Below are 13,428 nucleotides of genomic sequence, written 5' to 3' on the forward strand. Positions count from 1 at the left end.
TCAAAATAAAGATGACAGCAGGAGCGATTTAGAGACGGAAGGATCGGCAATAAAACTCCATCAAAGTGTCGTTTGAGAACAGTGGCGCAGGCCCGGGGGCTGCTGAGCACCAATCAGAGGAGGCACGGAGCCAATCCCAGGTAGGCTGGCAGCGGGGACGCCTGTTGTCATGACAACCCACCACACAGCCTACGCATGTACACAGGGATAGCAGTAAGGGTTTTATGTAAGTGGGAAGGGGAACATTTTGGGTGAGTGGAGGCTGCTCATACAAACACAGGATTAAGGAACAATAAAATCCACCAGCCAAAAAAGTATCCTTCCCACATGTCGGTGTTATCAGGTTGGACATCTGTTGCATACCATGGTGTGAGCAATCCTAATCAGATATCCTCAATTTGGACCAAACAGCAAGTGCCTGTTACCTGCACATCTTTTTTGGATGCAGCTGTTCTCCGTTTCTTCCTGTCGATAAAAAGAGACAAAAAAGTGCGATTGTTCCAAAGTGGATTTTTTTTTTTTTTTTTTTTTTTTTTTTTTTAGTGGGTCACTATTTCGTTACATGTTTTGTTTGTACAAAACAAACTATGTATTTTTAAGAAACATTGTCATGCAAAAAGACGATGTCCTTGTTTTCAGGGACAAAAAAAAAAGTCCAACAAATGTCAAATAAAAGTTATTAAATGGAAGAAAAAAAGCATGGAGATGTGGAGAGAGACAAAGGCAGTAACCCAGACAGGAAAACAGCCAAGAAATTCAGATGAACTGACAAGTAATGGAGGAAGAGACTGTTTATAAATACACAGAGAGGACTAATTGGGAAAGAAGACTCAGGTGAAACTAATGAGGGCAGAGCAGACAAGTTGGTTTGACAGTAAGTCAAACCAACAGAGACACACAAGGTGACTTATTAACAAAAAAAGGCAAACAGGAAGTAACGGGGTTACAGAGTTGTTAAGTTCAGTGATATAAAATACACACATAAAATGAAGGGAGACAGAAAAGGAAGCACAGGAGACAGACAGGGGAACTGCTGGGCTATTATCATTTACACTAGAAAGAGTTGTGTTGTGAGAGTGCCATGAAAACTGCGATAAGACAGGAAAGGGTGTTTCCATCTAGTTACAAACAGATATCTCATCATTAATTACAATAGTGGGTAAATGTTTAGTTTCTTAATTTATAAAGGTAAACTTTAATATATTCTTTGTTTTGATTTTGATGATTATTGTCTTATAGCTCATGAAAATCAGAAATCCAGTAACTCAAATTATAAAAATATTTTTAAAAATCTAATCCAAAAAAGAATTACAGCACAGTGATGCCCAGTTTCTAGAAAGTGTTTTCATTTATACACTCTTGTATACTAGTACTTGGCTGGGGCTTCTTTACCACAAATCAGCTTGTGGTACTGCTGAGGTGTTATAGAAGGCCTTCAGCTCATCTGTTGAGTCAAGTGTTTCTTATCTTCCCCTTGACACTAGATTATTTGTGTGTTTCAGGTTAGGAATAGTTGGCTAGCCCAACCAGCCAAAACTACTACTAAATAATGTTTGCTGACCAGTAATACAATATTAAGTAAACATTTTGGTAGTAGTTTTGGCACTGTGGGCTGGTGCTTTGACACACTGATGCAAAGGATCCTGCAGAGGGCTGCAGACAAGCAACCGCAAGCCGTCCGCAGAAATTTATGGCGGATGGGTAATCGGTAGACAACTGATAGCGTGCAGATTGCGTGCACTGCGCAACCTGATGGCATGTGACACGTGCAGCTCATGTGTGCAAGACAGAAAAGGTGGCGGACAGTTGATGTGCTGAACTCATGCGTTGCGGATGGCGACGGATCGCTGTGTTGGTAGGACGTTTTGACAGCGGATGTGGCAGAGTGAACACGCTGCTCATCCATGCCAAACGGTATTTTCACCATTTTTTCTGAAGTTTGCATTATTCGCCACCGTCAGCCTGACTGCGGATTGATAGCGGACTGAATACATGCATTACAGAGCCTGTGCAGAGCATGTGCATTGCGGAATAATTGCGAACTCAATATGTGCTGCAGAAAAAATAAGCCAGCACCTAAGTTTTGAAAATTCGTTCTGCAGACACGGTGGATATCTGCAGAGTATTGTGCACAATTTCTGTGTTTTCTCTGCGTGCGGCTGCAGACCGTCACCCACAGCCCTCCGCTGATGATTTTGTATCTCCGGTGTCTTCGTAAAGTTTGTCAACAGATGGAAGCATGAAGTACTGTGAAATCTCCTGGTAGTTACGTTGACTTGGAACCTGATAAAAACACTGTGGACCAATCACCACCAGCACCAACAGATTACATGGTATCGCAAATCATCACAGACTGTGGAAACTTCACACTGGACTTCAAACACTGAGGGGCTTGATATTAGGAATGTGACAGTTGTAATTCCTTTCTTGAACATGTCTGTGTGTGGGAGGACTCATAATGCACTGACACCAGCCTCAGCTATTCCTTGTGAAACTCTCACAAGTTCTTGAATTTACTTTTCCTGACTGTCCTCTCAAGGCTGCAGCCATCCCTGTTGCTTGTGCAGATTCTCCTACCACGCTTTTCCCTTCCAGTCAGTTCCCCATCAATAGGCTTCAATACACCACTCTGCGAACAGCAGGCCTTTTCAGTTATGACCTTCAGGATAGCTATGGTGTTCAGGATCGTCATCGTCAATTCAACAGTTTTCCCCATGATTGTGGTTGTGTGTACTGAACTCGACCAAGAGGGCCAGTTCCTGTGCTACTTTTATCAGAACCTCTGTGCTTTCCTTCAGCCTGGCCTTTTGTACCGTTTATCTTTTATCTGCCAACGATTACCCTCACCTTTGGATCAACTTTGGTCTTCTATGTATTACTGCTTCTTCTCCTGCCTGAGGCATTCTCATGCTTAACAACACTCACCCCAGGGGGGCATCTTACTATTCATGACTGCTCCACATTTCCTGGCATAGACACTCACGAATCTTTGTTTTCATAGGACTCTGCAGTTCTGTGAAAAACTAAGTACACCTATGATTCTATTAACTTGTAGAACCACATTCAACAGCAAGAACTTGAAGTAATCATTTTCTGTTTAACTTTATTAGTCTCACACACGTATAGAGGAATTACAGCATTGCTTCACTCCATCGAGACCTGTCTTAAGGTCCCACCACAGCATTTTAGTTGGGTTGAGGTCTGGACTTTGACTGAGCCATTACAACACCTTGATTCTTTTCTTTTTCAGTCATTCTGTTATAGATTTGTTGGTCTGCTCAGGACCTGTGGTGGCAAAACAAGCCCAAATCATCAACCTTCCACTACCGTGCTTGACAACTGGTATGAGGCCTACAGTGTTCAGTTTTCAGGAAATGTGGCACTGTGCATTATGGCCAAATGTCTCATCGGTCCAAAGGACATTGTTCCAGAAATCTTGTGATTTGTTCAGATGTAACGTTGCAAACCTGAGCTGTACTGTTGTGTTCTTGTAGAGAGAAGAGGCTTTTTCCTGGCAACTCATCCAAACAAGCCGTACTTATTCACTCTTTTTCTAATTGTACTGTTATGACCTTTAACATTTAACATGCTAGCTGAGGCCTGCAGAGTCTGAGATGTAGCTGTTGGGTTTTTTTGCAGTTTCTCTGACCATTGCATGATCCGACCTTTGGATAAATTTGCTGGAACGTCCACTCCCAGGAAATTTGTGGCATTGTGTTAACACACTCCTGAATGCTCCAGAAATTATCCGAATTTCTGCTTTTATAGAGGTGGTCACACTTAATGATGATCAGTTAATCAAGTGCATTTTATTAACAGTACTTGGCTGTTACTTACCCTCTTAATTCCTATGGAAGCAGTAAGGGCGTATTTTATTTTTTTCACAGGCCTGCATAGAGTCCTGTGAAAACTTGACTGTATATCAAATAAGACACATATTTTTTTTGTTATTGTGTCTGTCAATAACAAATCTTTAAGTCATGTCAAAGATGGAGACTCAGCCAAAAGCTGAAGTTCCAGCCTACACTGCAGTAGCTGCAGTAAGTATAGAAGAAGCAGCACAATTCTGTATGTATGAGTAAGCTTACATTATTTGCTGTGTGTAACACAGTGTTCAGTCTGCCAGTTAAGACTAACAGCAGCAAAGACTGAGCCATCGCTTGCTGTAATCGAGCTGTCATTCCTGCAGACAGCTGAGAAGAACATCCCTGCATAAATATACACACACCATAAAGCAGGTTACAGACTTATCCTAAATCTGAACCTATCTACCATGTGCGTCTGCATATTTTGATGAGTCTTAGCCACGCTTCACATCGGATGATGCTGTCTGTGACTGACATGTTATAAAAGGCTGCCTCAATCAAAATCACAGAGGGGCTCTTTTTTTTTCCACCTCTGTCGTTTTTATTTGACAATCAGGCTGACTTGTTGATGCATCCTCCTTTGTCCTGTCGCTGCGTGTGACATCAGCGTTGACATGATTACAGCTAATGGCTGTCGCAGGGAATGGGTCACAGAGAACGCGTCAACACTATATTTAGACTTTTTGCTTCACTGCCTCTTCTTTGATTTAGTGAGCAGACATTTTGGCTCGGCTCGTCTCTGGAGTTCAGAGCGAGTTTGACCTCCTGTCAATCGACACCTGTCAAGTGTGGTGAAAGCACTGCCACTGACTAATAAAGGCGGGCGAGGATGGTGATGGTGCTAATGATGATGATGCAGTTGGCAGTGATGGTATAGATGGAAATGGTAGCGGGGGATGATGAAAACGGAGGTGGTGTTGATGATGATGATGATGATGATGATGAAGAAGGTAGCGGTTGAAGCAATGATGAAAGTGATGACAGTGCTGCTGGTGAAAGTGGAGGTAATGATGATGAAGGGGTTAGAAGTCACCTGGTGTCAGCACTTTTAGAAGGAAGACTGTCGAGCTGAATAACAAGGTCTGACTCTGCCCTCCCCTCCCCTCCCTCTTTTTCCAGTTTGAAGCTTGAGTGTGACAAGTTGGCCAGTGAGAAGTCAGAGATGCAGCGCCATTATATCATGGTGAGTTAAGCTGTGTGTGTGTGTGCGTGTGCGTGCGTGCGTGTGCGTGCGTGCGTGCGTGTGTGTGTGTGTGTGTGTGTGTGCGCTGTGCATCACAGATGATGGTTTTTGTATTGTTAAATGTTGTCATATCTCTGTGTATAAACAATGTAGATTTTGATTGTTGTGTAATTTCTTTGTCTTGTTTTTTTTTTTTTTTTTTTTTTTATAAATCTTGATTTGTTTATAAAATAGCAAAGAGTTTTTTACTCTTTACTATTTTTTACACCTCCCCTCCTTCCCCTGCGCCATCTTCACTTTGCACAGAAAGTCATTTTTTATGAGTTTTCTTAAAATTGCTTTCCTGAATTCTTGTTTGTTACATATCGCAGTTGACTTGGATCTTTTTTTTTTTTTTTTTTTTTTTTGCAAAGAGCAGCCGTGTGGGCTTGCTTGTTGTTATGCTTCCCTTGAAAAAACGTTTTCTTTGCTTGCAAACCTAATAATTGCATTATTAATTTCCAGAACCCATCTAAATAATTTTGTAACTCGATGATGTGGTAGGAGCTCTTAATGAGATTCTTCTTCCAAGAAAATTGACAGCATCAGTTGTTTCAGCAAATTCCCTGAAATAGCATGTGTTTATGTTCAAACATATCACTTTAGTGGTTGTTGGAACAAAGACTGTTGTCCATCAGCGAACAAAGAAGGAAGCTGGGTGATGTTAGCGCAGAGCCATAAAGTCTGCAGTAGGAGGAGGTAGGGACTAAGTGAGCAAAAAAAACTTTTGTAATGCTAATGGATCATAAAACATTTTTTTTTTTCCAGCTGTGATTCAAGCAGTTTTGGCACAGATAAATAATGCCATCCTCCAAGTGAGAATGTCATATCTGGAAAATCAACATTTTTCTTTTGTTTAATTTGAAGGACATGTTGGTGAAACCCTGAACAGCGCAGTGCAATCAAATCCGGTTGTTTGACTGGTGTTGATTGTTGCCCTGTTAGACTTGTTTTTAGCGCTCAAAAATCTCAACACTTAACCTGATTGAAATGACGGCATCACGACGGCTTAAAAACAAAACCAGAATTGAAATAAACCAGGATTTTTCCTCTGTTGTTCAATTCCTTTTTTGCTTCTGTAGTTACTGTATGTTTTATTTATCTCTCCCCAACCCCTCCTTTCATTTCCTCTTTTTTTTCCCCCCATCTCTCTCTCTCTGTCTCTGTCCACACATACAGTACACATTTGCACACAAACACACACACGTGCACACACACACACACAGAGATGTGCTTGCCTGCTCTCTGCTCCACCTCGGGGCTAATCTCATTGTTGCTGGCCGTAGCTGTGTAGCCGTCTGATGTTTTGCCTCTAATTGATCCTCTGACTGGCTTTAATCTCATCTCATCTGCGCTACCGCACTGCTCTCTCCACCATCAGCAGGGCAGCAGACACATACAAACACACAATTCCTCTGTGTCTCTTTCAGGCAGACGTGAATGCACACACACATACTTGGACATTCTCATCCTTTTGCACATAAGCACACAGACATAATGAAAAACTGATGACAATCTTTTGAGAATAATAGAAATTCTTACTGAAGTGTGTTGTAGAGCCCAGCATATTCTGTTTTGTATTTCTTTCCAAGTGTAATTGCAGTAAATTATCCAGACTATATGTAATAGTTGTTTTAAGCATTTAAATGGTTTGAAGAAATGCAGCTGCACAAATTAATAAGGAACTTGATTGCTTTGATGGCCAGAAAAATGTTCTGCTGAATGTTTAGTACCCCGCAGGCTGATATCATCGACACAAAGTTTTCATTAGTCTTTGGTATTTTTCTGATCAGTTTGTAAGGCACTGTACATGCAGTGAGTAATTGAAAAGCTAATGGAACAGTTTGAGTGTTCTGTGTAGGATTTATCCCCTTAAATGTTGTGGTGCTGCCTTTAAATGACTAAGAGAGAGGTTATTATTTCTTAGGACTATTTCTTAAAAGTCCCATATTATATTTAAGTCTTTAACGTCCCGGGAATGTGTCTTTTTCTAAAACGTTACAGTTCAAAATAGAGATGGGAGATTCTGCTATAGTAAGTAGCTTTAAATACAGTTACCTGCCCATTCGCCTTGCTTCCTGAACCAGAGTCAGTTTTGGTACAAATTAGCAGCTTGGTACCACACTACACAAAGCACATTGTTTTTCATGCAGTCACATTAGCATTTTCAAAATGCAAAATTGCAATAGTGACCTTTTATTTATCACATGCTTACCAGAAAAGCCAGCTGACTTTAGGTTGCACTAAAGCATAAAAGGCAAAATGAAAACTGACACTCGGCGTGACAAACTCTAAACCCTAGTTTAAGATAATGGGCATCACAGCAGTGGTTCTCAGCTTTTATTATTAGGCCATGCTTTCTCTTTCAGGCTCTGTCTGCAGTCCCATAAAAGGGACAGTTTGATGCATTTTTTTGATTCTTCTGCACAAAACGGACTGATTTGAGGGCTGCCTACAATTTTCAAGAAGAACAGGTCACATCGATGCTATGAGCTACATTGAATATTAGAAAATATTACAGAAGAAGGGAACACTGCTGCAAGAGAGAGGAATTCTGGCAGAAAATTTAACTTGCATTTCATTATTTCTGATGTAATAGCTGCATATTGGACATCTTAAACCTTAAAAGTGAAATATTTAAACATGATACTAAGAGGTACATTAAGTTCTGACTGTGCAATAACAAAGAAGACATTGGAAGTAATGCAATATTTCAAATTTAAATAGATATTTTTTTCTCCTAGGAGTATGAAAATGACCAGCAAATTAGGTCCAGTTATAAAAAGATAAATCCTTTTGCGCCATCAACTTCAGAGACTGTGAGACTGTAATGCTTTTGGAGCAATACAGCAGTGGCCAGATTGAAAACACAAATGTATAAGCGGGTCGGTCTTTACCTCCATTTCAATGATATATCAGTGCAGGAGCTCAGAGATTCCCAGATTATACAGCAGGAGATCTTGTAACAGTTTGAAAAGGTGAGATGTTCCGAAGAAAACTTTCACAAGAACTCCGGGATCACTTTGGTTCCCATTTCTACATCGTCTGCTTTTACTGCTCAGATGCACCTATAATTCAGAACAATACTGCACGCAGTAGCTATATAAACTGGGCTGGAGCCAGTAACAGCAGACACTGGGCAAGAGGCAGGGTCCACCCTGGAAAGGCTGCCAATTCATCACAGGACTAACACAGAGACACAAACAACCATTCACGCTCCCATTCTCATGTGTGGCCAATTTAGATTCAGCAGTTAACCTTACATAACTGTCTTTGGACTATGGGAAGAAACCCGAGTACCCAGAAAGGCCCCTTGCTGATTGGCAGGTTTGAACCCAGAGCCTTCTTGCTGTGCTAACCATGACAACACCATGCCACCATTGTGTCAAAGCTAATAGTAACATTAGCCACAGCAGCTGCCCAACATGCTAAGGATTTCCTGGAGTTAGGGCACAGTACTATCAAAATCAATAGAAATCCAAAGGGGCTTCGGTTCCATAGATGGCAGGAGTGTGCAAAGATTCTTGTTCACTCTTGCAGCCAACAAAGTGCTTAATTTCTTGAAAATGAGACATCAGAGTTATTTAAACAAAGCTACTAAAACTGGCCAAACTTTGATTTGATTTGTGCTTTTCCCATTTTGATGTTTCTCTATTCCGTGGGTCTAATTCTGTTCAAAAACACTGGAGACGTTGATTTTTGCAAAGTATATCCACTTAAAAACTTTGCAATGATGTGATGTGATACTGTTTAAAAACTGGGGAGAACAGAGCACGTTTTTTAGACAGTCTTTCCAGGGAAACATTGGGTTGTGTACATGAAAAATAGAACACATAGCTGAGTAACATGAAAATGGAGAAAAACAGATCCCTGACTTCTCTCTCACCTCCGCGCAGCGTGAAGTGGGTGTGAATATCGGATTTAGAACATTACAGATAGTGGGTGTGTGTGTCACCCACTATCGAATGTCAGGAAGATGCGGGTGAAAGGGGTTTCTAACGCTATCTGACCATCAGACATGCAGTTCAAACAGAGCGTAAATCCTGCTTAACTGCATGTGTGGAACTTTTACTGAAAAGGAGAATATGAGGTGATTTTTTTTTTTTTTTTCTTTTTTTCCTTCAGTCTGCCTCTTGAAAACACTGACACAGGATATGTGCAATTGAATGAAACATGGGACACTTTTAAGAGAAAATGCTGGAGAAATCACACTTTGCACTGTTCCCAGAGCCTGCTGAGGAGTTGTGATTCTTTGGGTAGGTGCACATCATGCACACTTTTGTTAAACGTGACTAGGTCGCTTGCTTTTTATTTAAAATTCAGACTTCATATATCAAATGTGCTGGGTAAAAGTGAAATCTTCTTGTATCTGACCAGTTTAAGCCAGTATATAACTGTGAACAGGCCAGTTGTTTTCTTAACATGTAGGTGGAAGAAACTGCTAAGCCATTCTTGATATAAAATCAAGACATCAAACTATCCAACAAGGTTTGAGGGAATTAAAGAAGGAAATACAAAACATAAATATCTGTCAACAAAAGAAGGAAAAAAAGTAGTTGGTAAATAAATAATGATTATTTTATTTTACTTCCAACCCTGTCACAGATTTTAAAAAAAATCATAAAATGTTGGCTAGAGATGTGACAAATTAAAGGAAAAACTGTCAGTATTGAGGGTAGTGGGTAGGTTACAAAGTCAAACTTAGCTACAAGCCCACATCAGCTGATGGCTCAGCTCACACCATTCTACAGATTCAGTTGGCTACCTCAGATACGGAGCACTATTTAGGCTGCTACCCAGCTCCACCTCAGCTCCTTCTTTGCTGTATCTGAGTTAATCAGTATCGTGTTCTCTCTGTTTGGTATAAGGGGGCTGGTGCTCCTGGTCTTATGAATAGAGAACAGAACCAGAATCTAAATTACAGCAGATTAAATTATCACTCTGCTCAGTATAGTGGACCTGACTGTGGGTTACAGACATTATGACCCTGAGTATTTTTAGCTATTATGAGATAGGCAAATGTCTGACTTGAGATGCAAATGTCTGACGTGACCCTGCCAGGTCCACTGTACAATGTCCAAAGTCTGATTGTGCCAATTTGCACCAATGTGAGAATAATGCAGATAACTGTTCAGTGTATTTACAGCTAGTGAGGGTTCATCCTATGTCCTTTTTCCAGCACGGTCCACTCAGGCAGCAGCCTCGCCTAAACCAGAGTATCTCCAGAAGTGAGAACGCGGCTGACTTGAACTATCTCCACCTGTTGCTAATGGGCTGACATTTACATTTTGCTTTTCATGTCTTACTGACCACTCAAAGCACTTTAGACTACCAGCCACATTTAATCATATATTTGTATTTTACTCACACTTTAAGCACTTTATCACTCATCAGTGGCCACTTTAAAATCACCCATTAAACTAACATGCATGTCTTTGGACTGTGGGAGGAAGCCCATGCAGAGTTTGCCTGCAAATTTCACACAGGATAGCAAGATGGATTGCAAGATGGTACAGATGATGCCCTGACTGGATTCTGCCAAAGTTTTTGGAGTTTTTGTGTGAAAACAGCTTTAGTAATGAGTGGAACTACCTCGCGCTGCCAGAACAGCTTTGGAGTGTCTTAGCATTTATTTCGCAAGCCTCTGGATCTTGACTGGAGGGAAGTAATCATGTTTTTCTAAACGAGTTTTATGATTTTTTTTTTTTTATTACACAAAGTATTCTTTACACCTTGTACTTTTTAAATGAAGAATTGCCATCACTTGTCAAGATAGCAGTCCCATCAGTATTGAAATTGGTCATTATAGGATAAATGTGATCACTCAGAAAAGCTTTGTATTGATTTGCAGTCACTCTCTCCTCTAAGGGGACACGTGGACCCTAACCACTGCATAAAAAACTACTGGATCCACTCATTGTAGGGGTCAAGTGTTCAGATATTTCTTTCACTTTGTCACCAGTCTGTAGATGCATTTTTTGGAATTAATTGAGATAAATTAGATGCTACCATTTGCTTAAAATGTCTTTTTTTTTTTTTTTTTTTTTTTTTAAATATGTCCACAGCCCTTATTGGGTATATGCTGATGAAACTGTGCAACCATCTTCAGATTTAGCTGAAATAAAATCCTGTAAAATTGAATTGTGAATGCAGTATTGCCGAAACACCCTCCCTCCCTCACGTTGTCTCAAACGCACACCCAGTCATCCATGCGCATGCACACACATACATGCGTGCACTTCAATCGCACTTCCACTCCATCAGTGGCAGGCCGAGTCTTGTATCCCCACTACGACCTCCCCACTCCTCCTCTAATAGCATATCAGGTTGCCCCACTCCCCCAGCCAGCGGCAGCACCTCCATTTCCCCAGCGCTGTAATTACTTTAGGGAGCTTCTGCGTGGGCACAAGCTGCTATGGAGCTATGTTTTTGTGCGCGCACACGTGTGTATGTGTGCATGCACGTGCATTCACTTACAAGATACAGTCACTGTGAGATTGAACAGAAACAACAACAGTGTTGCATGCGTGTGTGTGTGTGTGCGTGCGTGTGTGTGTGTGAGAAAGATTGACAACAAGTGAGACATAAGTGTGTGCCTGCGTGTGTGTGTGTGTGTGAGAGAGAAAGAGAGTTCTCTGTGTTGTTTGTTTTCCAGTGACAGAGCCAGTCCCCCTGCAGACAGAGTAGGTGATTAACAGGGTTGACGCCTAGAAGGTGGCCCTCTCATTAACACTGAACACACACACACACACACACACACGTTTCAGCTGTTTCTCTGCTCTCTCCTTTTCTCTCAGTTTCTTTTCCTCTTTGTGTCTTCTCGTTGTGTTTGTGCATGTTCTTGAACATGCCTAAGAAGTAAGTAAAGGGACTGTTACCAATCACATCCACTTGTCTGGATAATTAATAATTCAAAATAATAAATGAGGCAACATCTCTTGTTCCACACGCATAAGTACGCACGGCACAGATGTGGATCCTGCTGCTGTGTGATGATTACAGAGATTAATGAAACTCATCCTGCACACAAACAGCTGTAAGCAGCAACCAGAACTTCAGTGGGCCCTTTAAATTTCCAGAACAGCTCTGTGTTTATATTCAGTGGCAGTTCATACATGCACATTTTATTTCTATGAGCGAGCTGGTGTGTACATGAGAAGGAGGATAAAATGACAAACCGGCAGATTAATTATGCAAATCAGTTGATCGGTTCATTCTTGTGTGCTGTCATAATTTCAGTTTCAGCAGTCTTGTCATTTTACATCAAATGATGTCACACAAAGAACGCTGGAGTTTGTTACTTAAAACCTAAAGTAAAAATAGAAACACAAATAAAATCTCTTGTAGTGCTTCAGGATTGCCTTATCCCTCATGAATTCATGTTCCTATTAATCTGCGATGTAATGATGCCTTTCGGGAACCACCTCTTAGAATTAAGAATGCTTGTATTGTGGATTGTATGATCATCTTAGCATTTGTTGCTAAGATGTTGTTGTTCAGGGCCCAAACTGAAGATGCTCCAAGTATACCAGCTGAGAAACAGAATTTTTGTGTGATTTCCAATTACAGTGCAATCAAAATGCACATTAGCTTCAAACACGATTTGTCACACACATTCAGTGGAGCGTAATAAATTGTTAGCATGGAGCTCCTGCACAGAAGATTTTTTTGGCAACAGTTTGGTGGCTTTGTTGTTATAGCTTTTTTTTTCTTCTTCTTCTTTTTGTCTTTCTCTCCGTCTTTGTAGTACTACGAGATGTCCTACGGGCTCAACATTGAGATGCACAAACAGGTAAGTCTGTATTTAGTCTCCTTAAAGATAGCTCTTCTATTCCCGTCACATAGGATGTGAAACTGTTGTATGATCATAAACAGAAGATTGCTTGTGTGAAGAAAATTGAAACACAGGAGGATGCCTTTTCTGCCTGCAGGATGTGATGGATTCAAACTGAGGGGCATGCATGTTTATGAAGTTTGTGTTGTACCTTCTGTGTGTTATGTTGGTTATGGCTTCCTTTCTGAAAGGTTTCTACAAACTACAACCCTACAAAGGGTTATACATCTAATTTTTATGTTATTGCTTTTAGCAGTATTTTAAATTTATATCTTGTTGTCAGTTTGCTATGACATATTGATATAAATACTACAGTAAAGAAGCCAAATCCATGAGTGAAACATTGTTTTTTATGTGCTGACAGCAGGAATTCAATACTTTCCTCTGCATAATTAAATTCTTTTATAAACCTGTCTACCAGCTGTCTGTCAGCCAGTACTCTCTTTTTACATCTTATGTATAAACCTGCAAGAGCCACAAATAAAAGTTGGAGTAATTTTGAAGCA

The 13,428-nt window shown here is 40.6% G+C and overlaps 1 protein-coding gene across 2 annotated transcripts in view; it reads left to right on the forward strand.

Annotated features, from left to right (window-relative positions):
• tle5 (TLE family member 5, transcriptional modulator) overlaps positions 1–13,428 on the forward strand; it is a 48,173-nt gene that overhangs the window by 24,956 nt on the left and 9,789 nt on the right. For both annotated transcript variants that reach the window (XM_030727812.1, XM_030727814.1), the window contains exons 3-4: positions 4,986–5,049; positions 12,836–12,880. In XM_030727812.1, the coding sequence (XP_030583672.1) occupies positions 4,986–5,049; positions 12,836–12,880 (109 nt within the window). The remainder of the gene's footprint in view (positions 1–4,985; positions 5,050–12,835; positions 12,881–13,428) is intronic.

The sequence above is a fragment of the Archocentrus centrarchus genome, chromosome 4 (genome assembly GCF_007364275.1).
Source record: "Archocentrus centrarchus isolate MPI-CPG fArcCen1 chromosome 4, fArcCen1, whole genome shotgun sequence".
NCBI lineage: Eukaryota > Metazoa > Chordata > Actinopteri > Cichliformes > Cichlidae > Archocentrus > Archocentrus centrarchus.